The sequence below is a fragment of the Microtus oregoni genome, unplaced genomic scaffold, assembly GCF_018167655.1.
Source record: "Microtus oregoni isolate MIOR12 unplaced genomic scaffold, Mior012 000053F_ref0000044, whole genome shotgun sequence".
NCBI classification, from domain to species: domain Eukaryota; kingdom Metazoa; phylum Chordata; class Mammalia; order Rodentia; family Cricetidae; genus Microtus; species Microtus oregoni.
This window is the reverse complement of record NW_024543829.1, coordinates 2,403,789-2,421,188: the sequence shown is the minus strand read 5'-3', so window position 1 is coordinate 2,421,188 and position 17,400 is coordinate 2,403,789. Positions and strand designations below refer to the sequence as shown.

At 34.2% G+C, this 17,400-nt stretch overlaps 1 protein-coding gene across 2 annotated transcripts in view; it reads right to left on the bottom strand.

Moving 5' to 3' along the window:
• The window catches only part of Csmd3 (CUB and Sushi multiple domains 3), a 976,611-nt gene that overhangs the window by 255,250 nt on the left and 703,961 nt on the right, over positions 1-17,400 (bottom strand). For both annotated transcript variants that reach the window (XM_041637611.1, XM_041637612.1), the window contains 3 exons: positions 16,222-16,413; positions 11,698-11,824; positions 9,942-10,144 (listed from right to left, as the gene is read on the bottom strand). In XM_041637611.1, coding sequence (XP_041493545.1) covers positions 9,942-10,144; positions 11,698-11,824; positions 16,222-16,413 — 522 coding nt within the window. The remainder of the gene's footprint in view (positions 1-9,941; positions 10,145-11,697; positions 11,825-16,221; positions 16,414-17,400) is intronic.

Below are 17,400 nucleotides of genomic sequence, written 5' to 3'. Positions count from 1 at the left end.
TTTCTTAAACATAAAGCAAAGAAAACCACCCTACATATCACAATATCAGAAAACCTGGACGACAAAGTGGACTCTAAGAAAGACATGCATGGATCTAATCTACATGGACAGTATAAAAGGCAAGATCTTCTGAGTAAATTAGGAGCATGGGGACCATGGTAGAGGGTTGAAGGGAAGGGGAGAGGTAGGAAAGGGAACAGAGAAAAAAATGTATAGCTCAATAAAATCAATAAAAAGAAATAACAATAAAAAGAAATAGATCGTCCATTGACAAAACATAAAAAAGTAGCTTTGCAATTTTTGTTTCTAATTTTATATCTGTGTATGTTCTTGTCTGTACAGGTGCATGTGTACATTCAAGTGCGTGTGCATTTGGGTGTGCTTGTGTCTATGCACGTGTGTGTGCAAGTGTATATGCATGTTGGTTTGTTGTCTGTGCCACAGAAGAACCAGGCATGGGGAAGGGCTCGTTCCTCAGGTGTCATCTACTGCCATTTTGACTCTTTATCTCCCACTGGCCAGGCACTCACCAGATACGACATCTGGCCAACAGTGAGCTCCAGGTTACCGCTTGTAACCTCACCCCCTATTCTGGGGTCAGATTGAGTTCTTAGTGGTTTGAAGGGAAGCACATCCTCACTTTGCCTATTCTACTTGTCCTACTCTTCTCTGTTGTTGCTTTAGGAATAGCTATTTTTCCTGGTACGGTTGCATTTGAATAAACAGATTGTGTGTGTGTGTGTAGTGATTACAGAAAGAAATAAATTCCCTATGGCAAGCGCTACTTTCAAAGGTGAGTATCTTTCATTGCGCTAAAACAAATACCTATTTGATTTTTTAATTTAACTTTCTCTTAACCTGTTATTTGAACAAAGAGACTTGTAATGTATTATAATTTTATAGCTACATTTTATAAGAAATTATTATAGGGAAAATTTCAGATATGACCTTTTTCTTTGGCTTTTTCTTATTTTTTTCCAAGACATAATAAAGGCATGCACTATTATGTTCAGCTTACATCTGCCCTCTTATAGCACATACATATAGGTGAATCTTTAGAATATATTATTATAGAATAGTTTATGGTACAATTGAGAAAGTTTATATATTAGAAGGAAGTTACTTCCAATCCATCTAATTTCATTTGATATTATTTGGATAATTCAATGAACCAAATCCACTGAGAATCATTTTGTTTATCAAGTAGCTGTGACCTTATCGATTAAAGCTAGTCTGTGCTAAGAATAAATAAATCCTCTTTCCAAATAAGAAAAGCATCAGTAAAAGAAAAATCAGTTGATATATTTGGGAATTAAGTTAATGATGAACATAAAAATGTAATTGATTATTTAACATAATTATTTACATAAAGTTGTATTTCAAAATGATGGACACTTATCCCAATTAGGTAGTAGAAAGATTTATATTACAGTGAAGTTCTTAATATATTCTTGATAACTTGAAGATGTAAAAACAAATGAATATTATGATATCTAATGATTTTCTTATTATTGTAATTTTTCTATGGGGTAAAAATGTGTATTTGACTTCACATTTTTCTCTGTCTAATTAAGAGTGTACATTTATGGGAAATAGCCATTTCACATAGCTGAAAGAAGCATATAGATACATTTCATCTGTACACACACACACATACACACACATACAGACAAACATATAAACTCTTGGGTCTTTAATTAGATCTGATATCTTAAATACTATTATAATTTCTCAGGGGAAATTAACAACACAGCTATTTTTTTCCTCTTATAAATACACTTGGTGTTTTAAAAAGTATAATCACAATCACAACACCCCTTGATTGTCATTTCTCCTAAATATTTGATGATTTGTGATAAAAAAATTTTTAAGAGCTTGTAAATGTAAATAACTTTGTATTTCATCAGTTGAGTGGACAACACAATTAGATGTAGGAGGCAGACTGTGTTTATAAAGAGAGAAACATTCATTGATCAGTTTGTCTCAATTCTATGAATTTTTGCTTCCTTATCTGATAATCTGTCAAAAAATGTTTTACTTGTATTTCCAAAGATTAGATAAAATCTAAGGTTTCATTATAACAGTTATATATACAATTCTATGAAACTGTTGATTTTGGAATGAGAGTTTAAAACCAATTGGTATAAATTTTGAATTTTATAGTGTATATTCACAGTTTTTCAAGTGACTTCCACAAGGTCATAGATCAAATTTGATATCCATAACAATTTATCTTTTATCTGGTCCTTGGGCATGTGGGGCTTGTTGTTTAATTTTCGGCATTGCATTTACCCATGGAAAGTCAGAAGAAGGCTACCCTGAAACTGGAGTTATAAATGGTTGTGAGCCCCCCTTGTGGGTTCCAGGAATTTAACTCAGTTCCTTTGAAAGAGCAACTAGTGCTCTTAACCAATGAGCATCTCTTTACTACTTCCACTAATTCCTATTTCATGGGTAAATAATCAGTGTGTTTGCTAGTCTAATATATATTTAAAAGCTTTAATTACCTGGAACTATGTGGAATTGTGTGATTTTATATATATATCATGTTCTGAGATGTAGTAAAATACTTGGGTTTATGATTAGTAATAAAAAAGACTATTCCAAAAATGATTCCTGCTGTATTTGGAGGTTTTTCAGCTCTGTCAATATAGGTTGTGGAACAGCATTGGTCATCACTTCTCATGGTAGCCCCTTCTGCTAAACTCACTTTCCTTATGCTATTCTTCGCAGTTGTCAGTATATTTTAAGACGTTTATATTTGGCACATACTGAACATTATATATACCTTATAAATCCTATTGGTACAGAAATAGATATCACAAAATAGCAGCATTTTATGTTACAATAACTCATTCATTGTTAATTCACAAAATGAAAAATCACAAATGTATTCACAGTACATTATAATTTATGTCTACAACTCAACCATTAGCTTTTGCTTCTATATATGTTAGGAAAAAAAATTCCACAAATTCTGCAAATAATTGCCCAGAAGCTTTATGTAGTTATCATGCCACAGTAGAGCCTATGCCACATCTGGCTGTCTTCAAGCTTCCTGATAGGACAACGGTGTCACACAATTTTCCTCCTACCATCCATACCAATATTGTGTATGGAGTGCATGTCTGGGCAAATGTAATTTTATCTATAAATATCCTACATACTGTCCTGGGAGGGATGTGTCAATTAATTAACCTCTGAAAGTGTAGCACAAATAATAAAAACCCAGAGACAGAAATTAAGGTTCAACCGGAAAACCAGAAAAGCAAAACAGCCAAGTTACTAAAGAAGTCTTATCTCGCCGGGCGGTGGTGGCGCACGCCTTTAATCCCAGCACTCGGGAGGCAGAGGCAGGCTGGATCTCTGGGAGTTCGAGACCAGCCTGGTCTACAAGAGCTAGTTCCAGGACAAGCACCAAAGGTACAGAGAAACCCTGTCTCAAAAAAACAAAAAAACAAACAAACAAAAAAAACAAACAAACAAAAAAGAAGTCTTATCTCTACCAAGGCTGGGAGACCACAAGCTAAAAACAAACTAAGCCTTTTTTCCCTCCCATTTTATATTCTCTCTAGTGCTGGGATCGAAGGTGTGTGACTCCCTATGACTGGGATTAAAGGTGTGAGCCACTACGAACTGGATTTGTTTCGGCATTGATTTTGTGTAACCCAAGGTGGTCTTGAACTCAAAGAGATCCACCTGACTCTGTCTCCCAAATTCCGGGATTAAAGGTGTGTAACAACAATGCCTGACCTCTAGTGGCTTCAGCTTTTCCTCTGCTCTTTAGGCAAGATTTATTCATCAAAACACAAAGAATGTACCATCACACGAAAGAGATGAGAAACACTGATATTCGTATTTGTCTTTCAGCTTTAACCTTGTCCTATAATTCCTCCGAGCACTGCAAACTTAAATCACATGCTACCAGAGAGATTTGAAAGTGCAATGCTATGACGATACTTTGTTAAGGATGGAAAACACAGGCCACACACTGAATCAGTCACTATTCTAGGATGAGCACAATCTACAAGTATCATAAGGAAATCAGAGTATCGGCCCACGGCAAATGTAGTGACTCATTGTGTTGCTTAGGAATTTATGGATACAAGAAGTGTGTTTGTCCTGGACTTGGAGAAGGATTACGATTTTGTTGTTTTGGAATATGACCATAAGTCTTCCAAAGCTAAGGAAGAGAGTTTTGAGAAGAGAAGTCATTAGACTACATTATGCCATCCAGAGCACTGTAGATGGCTGGAATATAAAGATGTAGTGAAAGTATGAGGGTGATAGGTAGCTTGGGGACTGTAATGGCTAAGGCTCGATGTCACCTTGTCATGGATGGGAAGAGCCACACCTCTACAGTGGAAGGAATGCTTCCATCAGACTGACATGTATGCATGTTGGTGGGTTATTTTAATGATTGCCTGCAATATAGTATACATAAGCCTGTGCTTTGTAAGAAAGACACCAGGGCAAGTGATGGGAAACAAGCCACTCAGTGGCGTTCGTTCCTCCAGGTCTCTGCTTCAGTTTTTGCCTCAAGGCTCCTGCTTGAGTTTTTGCCTTGATTTTCCTCCATGATGTACTGTAACCTGTAAGCTTTCCATGGTCAGAACATGACACAGGAGTTGGAATTGGTCCATGTTTTATCACAGAACAGAAAGCAAACTCCGACAGGTATATAATGTAGAGCTTTTACGTTTAAAGACAGAATATTCAGTTCAAAACTGAGTTCAAAGCGTTAAAGAATTTTAAACAGTAAAGTGATATGCAGCGTTTGCTTCCGACAGCTAGCCAGGCAGAGGTGTGGAGAAAGAATACGGAGGGATAATGAAGTGAGTGGCGAGTTGACTGTTTCCCAGTGCCTCGAACAATAATGAGGAAAGGAACAAAGGCAGTGATCTCATGCAGTCCTTTCAAACTGTCAGACTTCAACCTATCCTAGCGAGGCCATCCATTTCTTTGAGAATTTTCAACCGTAGGAGTTATGAGCCTTAGAGTTTTGTATTACCCAGCAGGGACAGGTTCTTAATGGAGAGGTCAAAGAGTGAAGAGCAGAGAAAATGCTCTGTCGAAATCAACTCTTCTGTGGGCAAATGACAGCATGATGCCTTCCTGTAGAACCAAAGCGGAACAAGACAGGCAGATTATAGATTTAAGTAGGGGATAAGGAGGCTGACTGCTGAGAAGCCAGGACAGCGCTTAGGACAGCATGAGGTGACCGTGTCAGACTTAAGGAGCTCTGATTAAGCAAAAGTGCCTTGCAGATTATAACACCAAGAGGCAAAGTGACAGGATCTACTAAGCAGGAACAGATCATGAAATAGAAGTCTTGGCTGCTGATAGTGTGGTGAAGACTAGAAAGTTGTTATTCAACCCACATTTCAGTTAGATTCACTTTATACTAAATATTGTGAAATGCTTTTGGTTAAAGACACGTTTTTTGTCTATCGCATCCCTTCTCTATTGATTACTCTGTCTTTCAATAAGCATTAGGAATTGCTTAAATGAGTAAAATAAAAAAAAACACGGAAATTAGATTGGGGTGTGTACAGAAAGAATGCTCTAAAGAATCAGAGACCTATCTACTTTAATTTATGTGATAATATATGTCAAATTTTAAAAATCATGTGATTGTATATATTATACTAAAGAAGTAAACTTTACTTGAATCCATAACTTCATCTCCCACGAGGTGTCTTAAAACTTAGTCAGTGAGATGTCTCTGCTGTGTGTCCAAGTCGGCTGAGTCCTTCCAAATAAATAGTTTAGCAGATAAGACTAATCTGCTGCTGATTTTGTAATGGAGATGCAAGTTCTTTGGCCTTTATTTTGTCAGCAAATATTTCTGATTCCAAGGATCAGGCCCTGTGGTAGGTGCTGAAGATAAGTCAGTAATAAGACAGATATGCTGCTCTTATCTGGTACAAAAATGACAGACTCTGAATTTTTCAGAGTTTGAAATAATTCAGAAGTGCCTTGTTTTACCTAGATTCTACACGTACATTCTCTTTTCCCTCTTTTTTCATACAATATTAATTAAATTGTGTACAAAAATTACTGTACATCTATGACCTTTATATCTTTTTATTTTCTTGATTGTTCCTTTTTGTAATATTATTACCATTGCAACTATAATATTTTAAAAAAATATGTAACATAAAATTTGTCTTCTTAATAAGCTAATTCTATACAAATAAAAGTCAGGAATCTGTATCTAAAACAGCTAAAAACTGCTTCAGAAATATTTTGTTGCAGAATTAAGTCCTATGTAAAAGATAAGAAAAAAAATCACTTTTATTCAACAGGTTTTACTTTTTACTAAAAATCATAAAGTACCCAAAACAGAAAAAAAGATGCTCAATAAAAAATTTGACTAAAACATGGCAATGAATTATGATTTTCTAGACTTTCCTGGTTTATGTTTTTTAAATAATTTTTTTTTTTTTTGGATTTTTTGAGAAAGGGTTTCTCCGTAGGTTTTTTTTTTTTTTTTTTTTTTTTGGTTCCTGTCCTGGAACGAGCTCTTGTAGACCAGGCTGGCCTCGAACTCACAGAGATCCACCTGCCTCTGCCTCCCAAGTGCTGGGATTAAGGGCATGCGCCACCACCGCCCGGTTTAAATAAATTTTTAAAAATGCCTCTCAGACATTTAAAATACCTTAGATTTGGTCAATGGATTATATTATTGCTCCAACAAAGTCTTTATTCTACATAGATATTTGCATAAACAAAGTAATTCACAATATATTTTGAAAAACAGTCATAATTAAAAGCTTTATAGAAAAGCAAATTGCTGAATTACTGATTTTGATCTTTATTTGAATCGCATTACAAGTAAGGCAAGGTTAATGGGTCAGAAGAATGTTTTTCCAAAGAAGGAATACGAATAATAAGCTTGGAAGAATGAGCAGAAATTAAATAAAATGTACCAGAGGAAACATCTAAGGAGAAAAGCATTTCGGTGATAGAAAGCAGGGACAGCAGTGTGTGGTGACTGTATGTTGTGTACATGCATGTGCGTGTGTCCATATGATATGTGTGCGCAGATGTATAGATTTGCTTGAATAAAGGCAAGATGCATTTGGAGACTTATAAGGGGATTAATGTGCTTATTATGTGGTACTTAGAAGGCTCTATTAGAATGAATGAATAAGTAGAATGAGTATACTTCTAGAGATAATGATTTTAAGTGACTTCTGGAGTTGCCAGCTGTGACCTACAGGCTAGTTTTATCTTGAACTGGGGAATAATTAGCACATAGGTCATTCACATCTTCTCTAATACATTTGATTACTTTGACAATTACATGTTGTTTTATATAATACCTTGTTTCCACACCCATTTTACAAGATGTGCTTGTTAGTTTTTATGTCAACTTGATACAAGGTAGGGTTATTTGGGAAAAAGTAATCATAATTGAGGAAAATCTTCCATTGGATTGCCATGCAGACATGTCATTAGGGCATTTTCTGGATTTATGTTTGACATGGCATGGACCAGCCCATTGTGTATGGTGTCACCACTGGGGAGTTGTTCTTGGGATGTATGAGAAATCAGGATGAGCAAGTCATGGGGAGGAAGCCAGTTAGCAGCGAACCTCAATGACTCCGGAATCATTTCCAGCATCCAAAATCCTGGTCTACCAGCCACTGGCCTGATTTGTATCAGTGATAAAATGTTCCATCAAACTTGTAAGGTAAAGTAAACCTGTTCTTCCTCATGTTGTTTTTGGTCCTGGTGATTTATCAACCCAACAAAGCCTAACTAAAACATTTGGTAAAATGGTTAAACCAGAAGGCCAATGTCCTTTTCCAACAGGCAAGTGTGCTGTCTTCTTTACTTCTTTCCTTCTTTGATGGAGTGCTTGTAACACAATCAAGAGGACAAAGTGACTAAGTTATAAGAAGATCTACATTACAATTAAAAATGTGTAGATAAAAATGTTGTTTCCTCTAACACATACACGTATATTTTTATATGCAATAATAACAAAATCATAACCACTAAGCTTTTTCTGTTCATCAAGATTGAAGTTCATCTAGTTTTAGACATATGTAGGCCAGATTCCAGATATCTGTTAGTTATATTACTGTTCGTAAACCAGTTTACTGTCCAGCCTGTGTGCACTTATCTGTGAATTTGGATTGTGGGAGATATATTGTTGTCAGGAATGAATGAGATTTTGTATATAAAGCCCCAAATAAGTACAAAATGGGGTTCTCGGTACTAACTGAGACCTCCTTCATGATGAGCACAATTTTTTTCTCACTAAAGAGTTTAACACTTTGGAATATCTGTAAACATGGTATTAAAAATTGTTCAAAACATGCTTCATATTACTTGATGTTACCCATAATATATTTATACTCTATGCGCCCTTAATAACTATATTGTGCGATTCAAGCAGTAGTATACAAGTAGATCATCTATTGTAAAGGCAGATTTTCAAGTATTCATGTCATTCATGTCATGTATGACAGACAATATTTCTACAACTTTAAATGACCAATATTATAACAACATAAAAATAAACCACTCATTTTACAGAGAAAAGTTTTATACAAGTTTCCCAGGAAAGAATGCAGAAACTAGACTTTTGTGCTATGAATTCACAGATACTTAATCTCTAAGCACATTATATGTTAGTAGATATAGAGCCCCAAAACAGTAGTCATTTAAAACATTCACTCTGTACTACAAATGTACAGAAATCAACTGTGTTTTTAAATTATCATCAGAAAGAATGGGGAATAAACACTTCCTTGACGACTTATTCATACTTTAAAAGATTAAGTGAATTAAAAGAAAAACACAGAAATGAAACAGGAGACATGAATGATAAATGAAAAATAAACAAAACTGCTAGAGATTGAAATGAATGTTCTCATAGAAGCAGAAATTTACTATTTCAGTGAAACAAAGCCAGGACTATTTTTTTTCCTTTGGGTGTTAGATATTCAAATTCAAGATCTCATACTTACATTTACCTGAAAAATGCCCTTCACCACTAAGCTATCCCATTAGTTCCTACACCTTTTTCTGTTTTTAAAAGTATAATAAAATAAAACTTATGTATCAAACTAAATATAAATGATAAAATGTATTTTATATGAATAGTTGTGTTGCCTACACTACTATATATTATTTTACATTATTTTGTATGTTAATATCTATAATCATATAAATAATTACAAATTAATTATCCATGGCATTATATAATCTGTTATTAATATACTATTTTAATACTGTAAAATAATATTATTTTATTAATTCATTACTATATATCATTTATAAAATAAAATAAACATTCATTTGTTTCCTATTAGAAAATCCTGCAAATAATATGATTTTATGGTATTCCAGATTTTAGTAAACCAAAGAAGTAATAAGAATAATGTTTCAAATGTGGATAATTCCACATCTGACCTCATATAATTAGTCTCAGTGGAAGTTCAGGTGCACAAATAGTGAAGTGTTAACACATTAAAGCCATATTTCTAAGGTTTATACGAAACAACAATGAATTGTGCAGTAAAACTACTGTCTCCATCCTAAGATACCTCATTAAGTTAATTTAAATACGAACAAACTAATACAATTTCCTAATCTGAAATACTTCTGTTCCTGTGCATTTTGAACTATGGCTGTTCAACATGTATAAGACTTTATGATAGAATTATTTCTTTAGTTGAATCATTTTAACACCATCATTATTTTCAGGATTATTGCTTAGACAATGGGAAAAAAACTGGCAATTTATGTACATACACAATATCATATTTTTCCAAGTATATTTTGTTTTACCTGCGGTGAAATAGGAAGATCAGAACCTATATTTAACATAAATAATATTAAAAATAACACAAAAAACAGTAACTTTTTATACTTAATATACATCGATTCTTTTTGTATTTAGAAATCAAATACAGAGAGCTTACTTGAAAACTGAATTGCAAATCCAGATTTGCTGATGTAAAAGTCCGTATCAAACTGGATAGTCACCACATTGAGCGTGCTATGAATCCCATCAGGAATCAGAGATCCACTAACTTCTTTTAGTAGCATCTCATTTTCTGGTGGACCATCCCAAACTCGGAGTATGTCATGTGATGCTTCTGTGTCGAAGGCAAGAAACTGTAGGCTGTAGGGGAACCACATGGCTTTGATTATTTTAAAGAAGGCAGAGAATCATGCTGGCAACAGAACAGAACAAACACATATTGTTGCTTTGGCTGTCTGCAACTCTTTTTCTTTAAAGAATAAATCATGTAAACAGCATGAATTACCTGAAAGAAATTTTTGAACAGAAAAAAATTGTACTTCCTAAGAATGGGATTAACTACATTATTTCATCATTATTGCTAATTAAAGAAATATGTGTTCACTATTTTCAATTTTCATCAATTGCAACTGTGGTTACAAGAGCAGATACTCATAAAGGACTTCCTATTTGCCACTTGCTTTGAAAAATGCATTACTAATACTTTGTCTAACTGCTATAATGACCTTATGGAGTAGAAACAATTTTGATCTCAAGTTGACGGATATAATAAATGGAGTTTATACAGATGAAATAATTGTTGAATGAGTGGCTGAGTCACGATTTAATTTAATTGTTTGAATGCACAGTACATACCTTTACCATTGTATCAGATTGAAGCTATTTGGCTGTATGTTTAATCTGTACAAAATTATCAGTTTCTTTTGATAACATTGTGAATCTTAGCTAGACTATGCATATGGTTTATGTCTGATATGTGAACGGTCAAAGTTTTAAATTTTGTTCACATATTAATATCAAAAATTATTTATTGATAAAAATATTCCAGAGTCTTGCTAAATTTAAATTTTAGGTGTAATAATTAAAATATTTAACTAAAACTGTGTATGACTTATATTAAATATCCGCAAGTTGAGGACAGCTCCACTATTTCCTATAATTCATTCAGTAAAACCCATTACCTTGAAACCTATCTGAACTTCATTTACACAATTAGCACATTTCCATGCTAATTTAAAGCCATCACTACTTTTAATCCTGTTGTGAGTTCTGATGAAGTAACTAGCTCAAGTGTCGAGGACAAATGGTTCAGTTATTGATTTATACCCAGTCAAAATCCTAAAAGCAAGGCTGCAATGGGAGTTTCTGAAAGCCTGCCGAAACCTTATCTATAGATTTGGGAGCCCATGGTTTTGAATTTCTCAGACTGCTAAGACATGAAAATGTGTGAATTTCCTATCAAAAGTCAAGAGGAAAGAGAAAGCAAGCATAGTTAGAGGATCAGAAAGCAGACTCTTCAGAAATGCCAAGACCAGGGAAGGTAGCAACTGTCGAGGCCCATCGTGTTTGTTTCTTCTTAACATTAGTGGGGTAGCACAGCATTGTATAGTTATGAAAATGATGGGTCCAACATCTTAAGTCATTGAGAACTGAAAGAGCATAGATCATAAGAAACACCACAAACATTCCCAACTCCAGTTGGAATTATATCGATGAAAACTTCTTGTCCAGTTATCCAGCTGTCTAGGAAGAAGGAACGCATTCTCGTGATTCTTTCTTATTTTAACCATACAGAACTTGTTTTCCTTTATGAAGAAGGTTAAGCATGTGGAAAATTAAGGATACTGATCAATATTTATATAGTTACTGATCAGAAAAACCTGAATAATTTGAAGAAAGTGAAATGCATTTACCTTACAATGTTTCCTGGATCTACCTCAATCATCCACATGCAGCGAAGGTTATTATCATATGGAAAGGGATAGCCGGGGGACAGGATCCTTCCTGATGATTCTCCTTTGAAACGACCCCCACATTCAGCTGGTGACACAGAGCAACATTTCAAGTGCAAGTTTCTTACCAAACTCTTCAATCAATATACAAATTACATAAGAGTGTGCATGTTCACATTAAGAAAGATAAGATTCACCCTCAATCTGTTTGAAAGTAAATATTTATATAAATGTCCTTAAAATTTTAATTGAAACAAGAATATATGTATAATAAAATGACATGCTGTCTCTCAGATCACATAAAAGATTGAAAACAAACCAAATTGTGGAATAAACAGAAGGACACACTCGATGTCTGTGAACTTGGCTCCCTAACATTTCCAGATGTGTTGTTAAAAACTGCTCATGTTAAGAGGAAAGCAGATGGCAAGAGCTCAGTGCTCGGGAATGGCCAGCTGAATAATTCATCCAGCACCCCACCTCTGTGAAAAACACATTCCCGCAGGCAGCCTAAGTTCAATTGTCCATTTATTTCACTCCAACCATTCTAAACCTCTTCCCTCCAGCCTTAAAAGTCAAAGAGGGATTTTTATTAGATTCTTTACTTCAGTGAAACATAGCATAGATTTGATTAAATATGGCCTATAATGAATTAAAATGCAGGCGCTGTCATATTGTATAATTAATATTTTCTCTTTTGAAAGACTCTTTCTCTGTTTTATCCTTTTTTTTTTTTTTTTTTTAACACTGCCGGGAGTTCGGAAGTGATGCTGAATGCACAAGGCAACAACCTTTCTGGACTGAAGAGAAGGGTAAGGACACTAGGAACTACCGACCTTTACAACGACACTGGGCTTCATGTCCCTGCAGGACAAGAAAACCCTTTTCAGTGCATTGTATAGTTATTATTTCTACAAATAAATCTTCTCTAAAACTAAATAAATACAAAAACATATTTACTTAAACATTTGAAGAAATTCTTATATTTATTTTGGTTCTTTTTTTTCTTTTTCTTTTTTTAAGAAATGAGGTGGAGATGTAAGAATAAGAGTGTACAGCTTGTACCGTGAAAAGACATTCTAAATTAAATCAACTTTGTGTGTGATGTGAGAACAAACTCTGAAGGGAGATGTTGGCAGATCTCTGTGAGTTCGAAGCTAGACTGGTCTACTAAGTGAGTTCCAGGACAACCAGGCTGTTACATGGAGAAAAGCTGTCTTGAAAAATCAAACCCAAACCAAACCAAACCAAAAATAAAATAAAATAAAAATTGAAGACTAAATGATATATGACCCATGGAAATTTTTCATAGTGGGACATTTTGCTTATTACCTTTTCATTGTGGCTAAGTCTAGAGTTATATATCAAGTTTTTCTTCTAACTGTACCTCACTCCTGTTCTAGCCATATATCCAACAACATAAAGCCAACGAAATCTGATTAGAAGTCAGATTTACAAAGCTTTTTAAATGTCTTTGATAGTAGTATAAGAGAATTTGTTTTTAAAAAATAATAAATCTTTGTAATTATTGTAATCATTACCTTGCATTATTTTTATTTCAGTAGTTGGCATTTTCTTTCACATAATTCGAGTCGCATGAATGCCGCCTTTTCCCTGACAAATCTATTCCATTTATCTTGGTTATTTTCTCTTCTTTAAATTGTATGTTACACAAATTGAAATTTGTTTCTATTTAGCATTATTAGTATTACTAATAACACGGCTCAAATTAAAAAGTTTTATCTCTGGTGAAGCAGACACGAGTGAGGAAGGCGGCTTACAGCCTCCTCTATGGCTTGTTCCACTAGTTTAAACACATCTCAGGACCACTTGCCCAGATGTGGTACCACCATAATTATGCGGAGATCTCCCATTCCAGCCCTCTGTCTTGAATAAAAATCCCCCTCCTTATGTCATAGGCTAGTCTGATAAAGGCAGATCTTCAAATAAGGTTCTATATTTCCAGGTTAATTCTGACTTGTGTCAAGTCTGGAAAAACTAACCAGCACAGTTACTATTACATCTGTCTGGTTTTTAAAATGAAACAGTTTTGGATAACCAAAACAATAAGTAGTCAGACATAATGTACGATAAGTAGTGGACATTTCTTCTCTTTTTTTTTGATTTATCACTATGATAGGCATATATTACTTTGAAAATGGCTTTGACATTAAGTTTATCTTAATTAATTTATTAAGATAAATGAGTTTTAAATAGTTTTGTTTTGTATATTATATGGTATCTTGATTTTAAATACACATTTCTAAAGTTTTAATTTGCAAATATCACTTTATGCTTTTATCTAAAAGGTACTGGTGTGGTATGACTTAACACCTGGGCCCATACTCTTATGGCTTTGGTTGTGAGCCTAGCCTCTAACAGCTGAACCATCTCTCCAGCCCATTGGGCCTATTATCTTAAGGCACATGTTTCCAAGAGAAATACAAAATTTGTTTGATTTAGCATACAAGTTTCAGAAAAATAATTGCCTATATAATATGCAATTGAGTAAAAATCTTTGTGTTTTGCAGATCCCCAAACAAAGCCATAATAGATATTTAAGGTTAATCAGAAAAAAATGGTAATTTTAGATCAGGTAGTCGAGCTACTAGTCAAAAATGAGGAGCATCATGGATACAGAATTTCATTGTCTGCTGCCACAGACATGGTCAGCATCATTCATGTTGTGTTTCTCCTTCTAGAGTTGTGTACCTTGATCATCTGTCATTGAAAGTTTATTATTCCTTTGATGTTATCAAGTCACAATACTGGTTTAGATACTAAAAGCACAATAAAAAATCGGATCTCTGCAAGTGGGAGGCAGAGGCAGGCAGATCTCTGTGAGTTCGAGACCAGCCTGGTCTACAAGAGCCAGTTCCAGGACAGGCTCCAAAACCACAGAGAAACCCTGTCTCAAAAAAAAAAAAAAAAAAGAAAAATCTGATCTCTGATCAAATATCTTTCCATTTGATCACAATCTTTTCTTAGAAAATGTTTTCAGCTTTGTTTAATACACTCCAAAAATGTATATGAATTTTATTTTAAGGAAAATATGGAAATCAATATTTTCTAAGTTTGTAGTTTTGCAACTGTTTGGTGATATTTAAAACATTCAATGTTATTTTTTCTGAATATATCTCATATTTATATTGTCAGTGGGTCATTTTTCATAGCCCATGCAGGTGGTCTGATTATTGGTCTAATGCTTGATTTTGGGGATTTTGTTGCTTAATATTGATTATTGTGTTAGGTATTAGTAGCATAGTCTACTTAAAATTCATATGCCATCAGACAATAAAGCGCTGTGATTATATCTGGTTTACATAAAACTTGTTTGTCTCTTTGGGAATCAATGTTTTAATAAACCATCAGACGGTACAAAAGCACATCTAATGCATTGTGCTTTAAAAGGCTTCAATGTGCATGCAGTTTTGTGCATTTAAATTAAACCTCAGGGGGGCTGGAGAGATGGCTCAGTGGTTAAGAGCATTGCCTGCTCTTCCAAAGGTCCTGGGTTCAATTCCCAGCAACCACATGATGGCTCACAACCATCTGTAAAGAGGTCTGGTGCCCTCTTCTGGCCTTCAGGCATACAGACAGAATATTGTATACATAATAAATAAATAAATAAATAAATATTTAAAAAAAATAAATTAAACCTCAGTAAAGCTGTGTTAGAAAAGTACACATCAATTTTATACGCATTGGCAAAATACGGTCAGGAATGACTGTTTCTCTTATCTTCTGTAGACTTAGGGTTTCCTTATGTTGTTTTTCTGTTTTTCTGTTATTTCAGATGGAACTATTTGATCTTTTCAACAATGAATCATGGGAACATCTATGAATATCTGTTCCCATACTCTCAGTCTCCTATGCTAATTTTTTATCTGCCTTATAATAGGAATAAAATGATATTGAACCAATACAAATTAGAGATGTGACGATCACTGTAGCTTCAGGTAGGGAATCTCTCTTATCTATAAATTTTACAGTTCTTTTCATATTGCAGTTTATTTTCTTGTTGTTTATACATAAGAAAACCACTATTTTTTCTAATGTTTTCAAAGGGGCTTAGACACATATAAGATGTATTTGAAGTTACTGCAGATGATTTCTTGCTTTTACATTCATTTGGATTCAGAAATGTGCAGATTTTTTTTTAAAAATCATAAAAACTGATCAATGAGATTCAATTAAATGCAAATGATGAAAAATTAACATTCTTGAAATGAGTCAATTATTTTTTTATCAAAAGCAAAAATAATAAAACTTGATATAGACCACAGCAACTCCCTAAGCACATGCCTTTGTCATATTAAGCAGAGAACTCTTATATTCCACTTTTCCTTGGGGTGAATTTAATTTTTTTAAACTTCTTATGAGTTGTATGTGGATGAAGCTACCTACGGCATGAGTATGTTAAGTAGAGGTGTATTCATATAATCCCACCAACAAACTTTATAAAAATCTGAAAGAACATCCTACCAATGCAGGAAGGCAGAGGGTAGTCCCAGGCTCTTCTCTCCCCAGTCATGCACTTGAGAAGGCTGCTTCCATGGAGAGTGTAGCCTGGATTGCATCCATAGATGATGGTGCTGCCAGCAAAATGGCCCTGGTCACTGATCTTGTATCCGAACTGAGGAATGCCTGGGTCTTCACAATGTGAAAGTTCAAAACCTGGGAGAACAGTACAAATTACTTAATGGAAATATTCTGAAACATAATTTGAGATTACATAAATTGTTTATTTCATTTATCCCTTCAAATAGGATTCTATTTCCTACTTGGAATACTCCTATCACGTCTAACATTATTAACATTTAATAAGCACAGAAAGCTTTTGCTGAAACATTTTTATTTTTATTAGAATTTATTAGTTATCAAGTTTACGTATCAGTGTAATGGCAAATACCATCAAGTTCCTGTTTCCTTTAAAATTGATATTGTTGTAGAATACTATTTTAAGATGTTTACATTTGTTTATGCTGTGGAACATTTATTTTTAATGATGCAAAGATGTATTGCATTTTTTCATGTTGCATTTGTTTAATTCTGTGAAGCTGTGATTCTTTGCCTGTCTAAAACACCTGATGGTCTAATAAAGAGCTGAAAGACCAATTATGGGGCTTGAGAAAGGATAGATAGGGCTGACAGGCAGAGAGAATAAATAAAAGGAGAAATCTGGGAGAAGAGGATCAAGGAATAAAAAAATAAAGGAAAGAGAGAAGTATGCTGCGGCTAGTCACCCACATAGTTAGCTATGCAGTTTCAGTGAAAGTAAGATATACAGAAGTAAGGAAAGGAAAAACCCAGAGGCAAAAGGTACACAGGATAATTTAAGAAAATCTGGCTAACAACAAGCCAAGTTTTAATAATAAAACTCTGTGTGATTTATTTTGAGCTGGGTGGTGTGCCCCCCAAGGAGTCAAAGAGTGAAAAACAACCAACAACTTGTTATTGTTAATACTAGATTAATTAATTAATTAATTAATAGGGATTAATGATGCTAGACAGTGGTGGCACAACCCTTGAATATCAGAACTTAGGAGGTGGAGGTAGGTGGATCTTAGTGAATTCAATGCCAGCCTGGTCTACAACGCAAATTCCAAGACAGCTAAACCTACACAGAAAAATCTTGTCAAAAATCTCAACAACAACAAAATC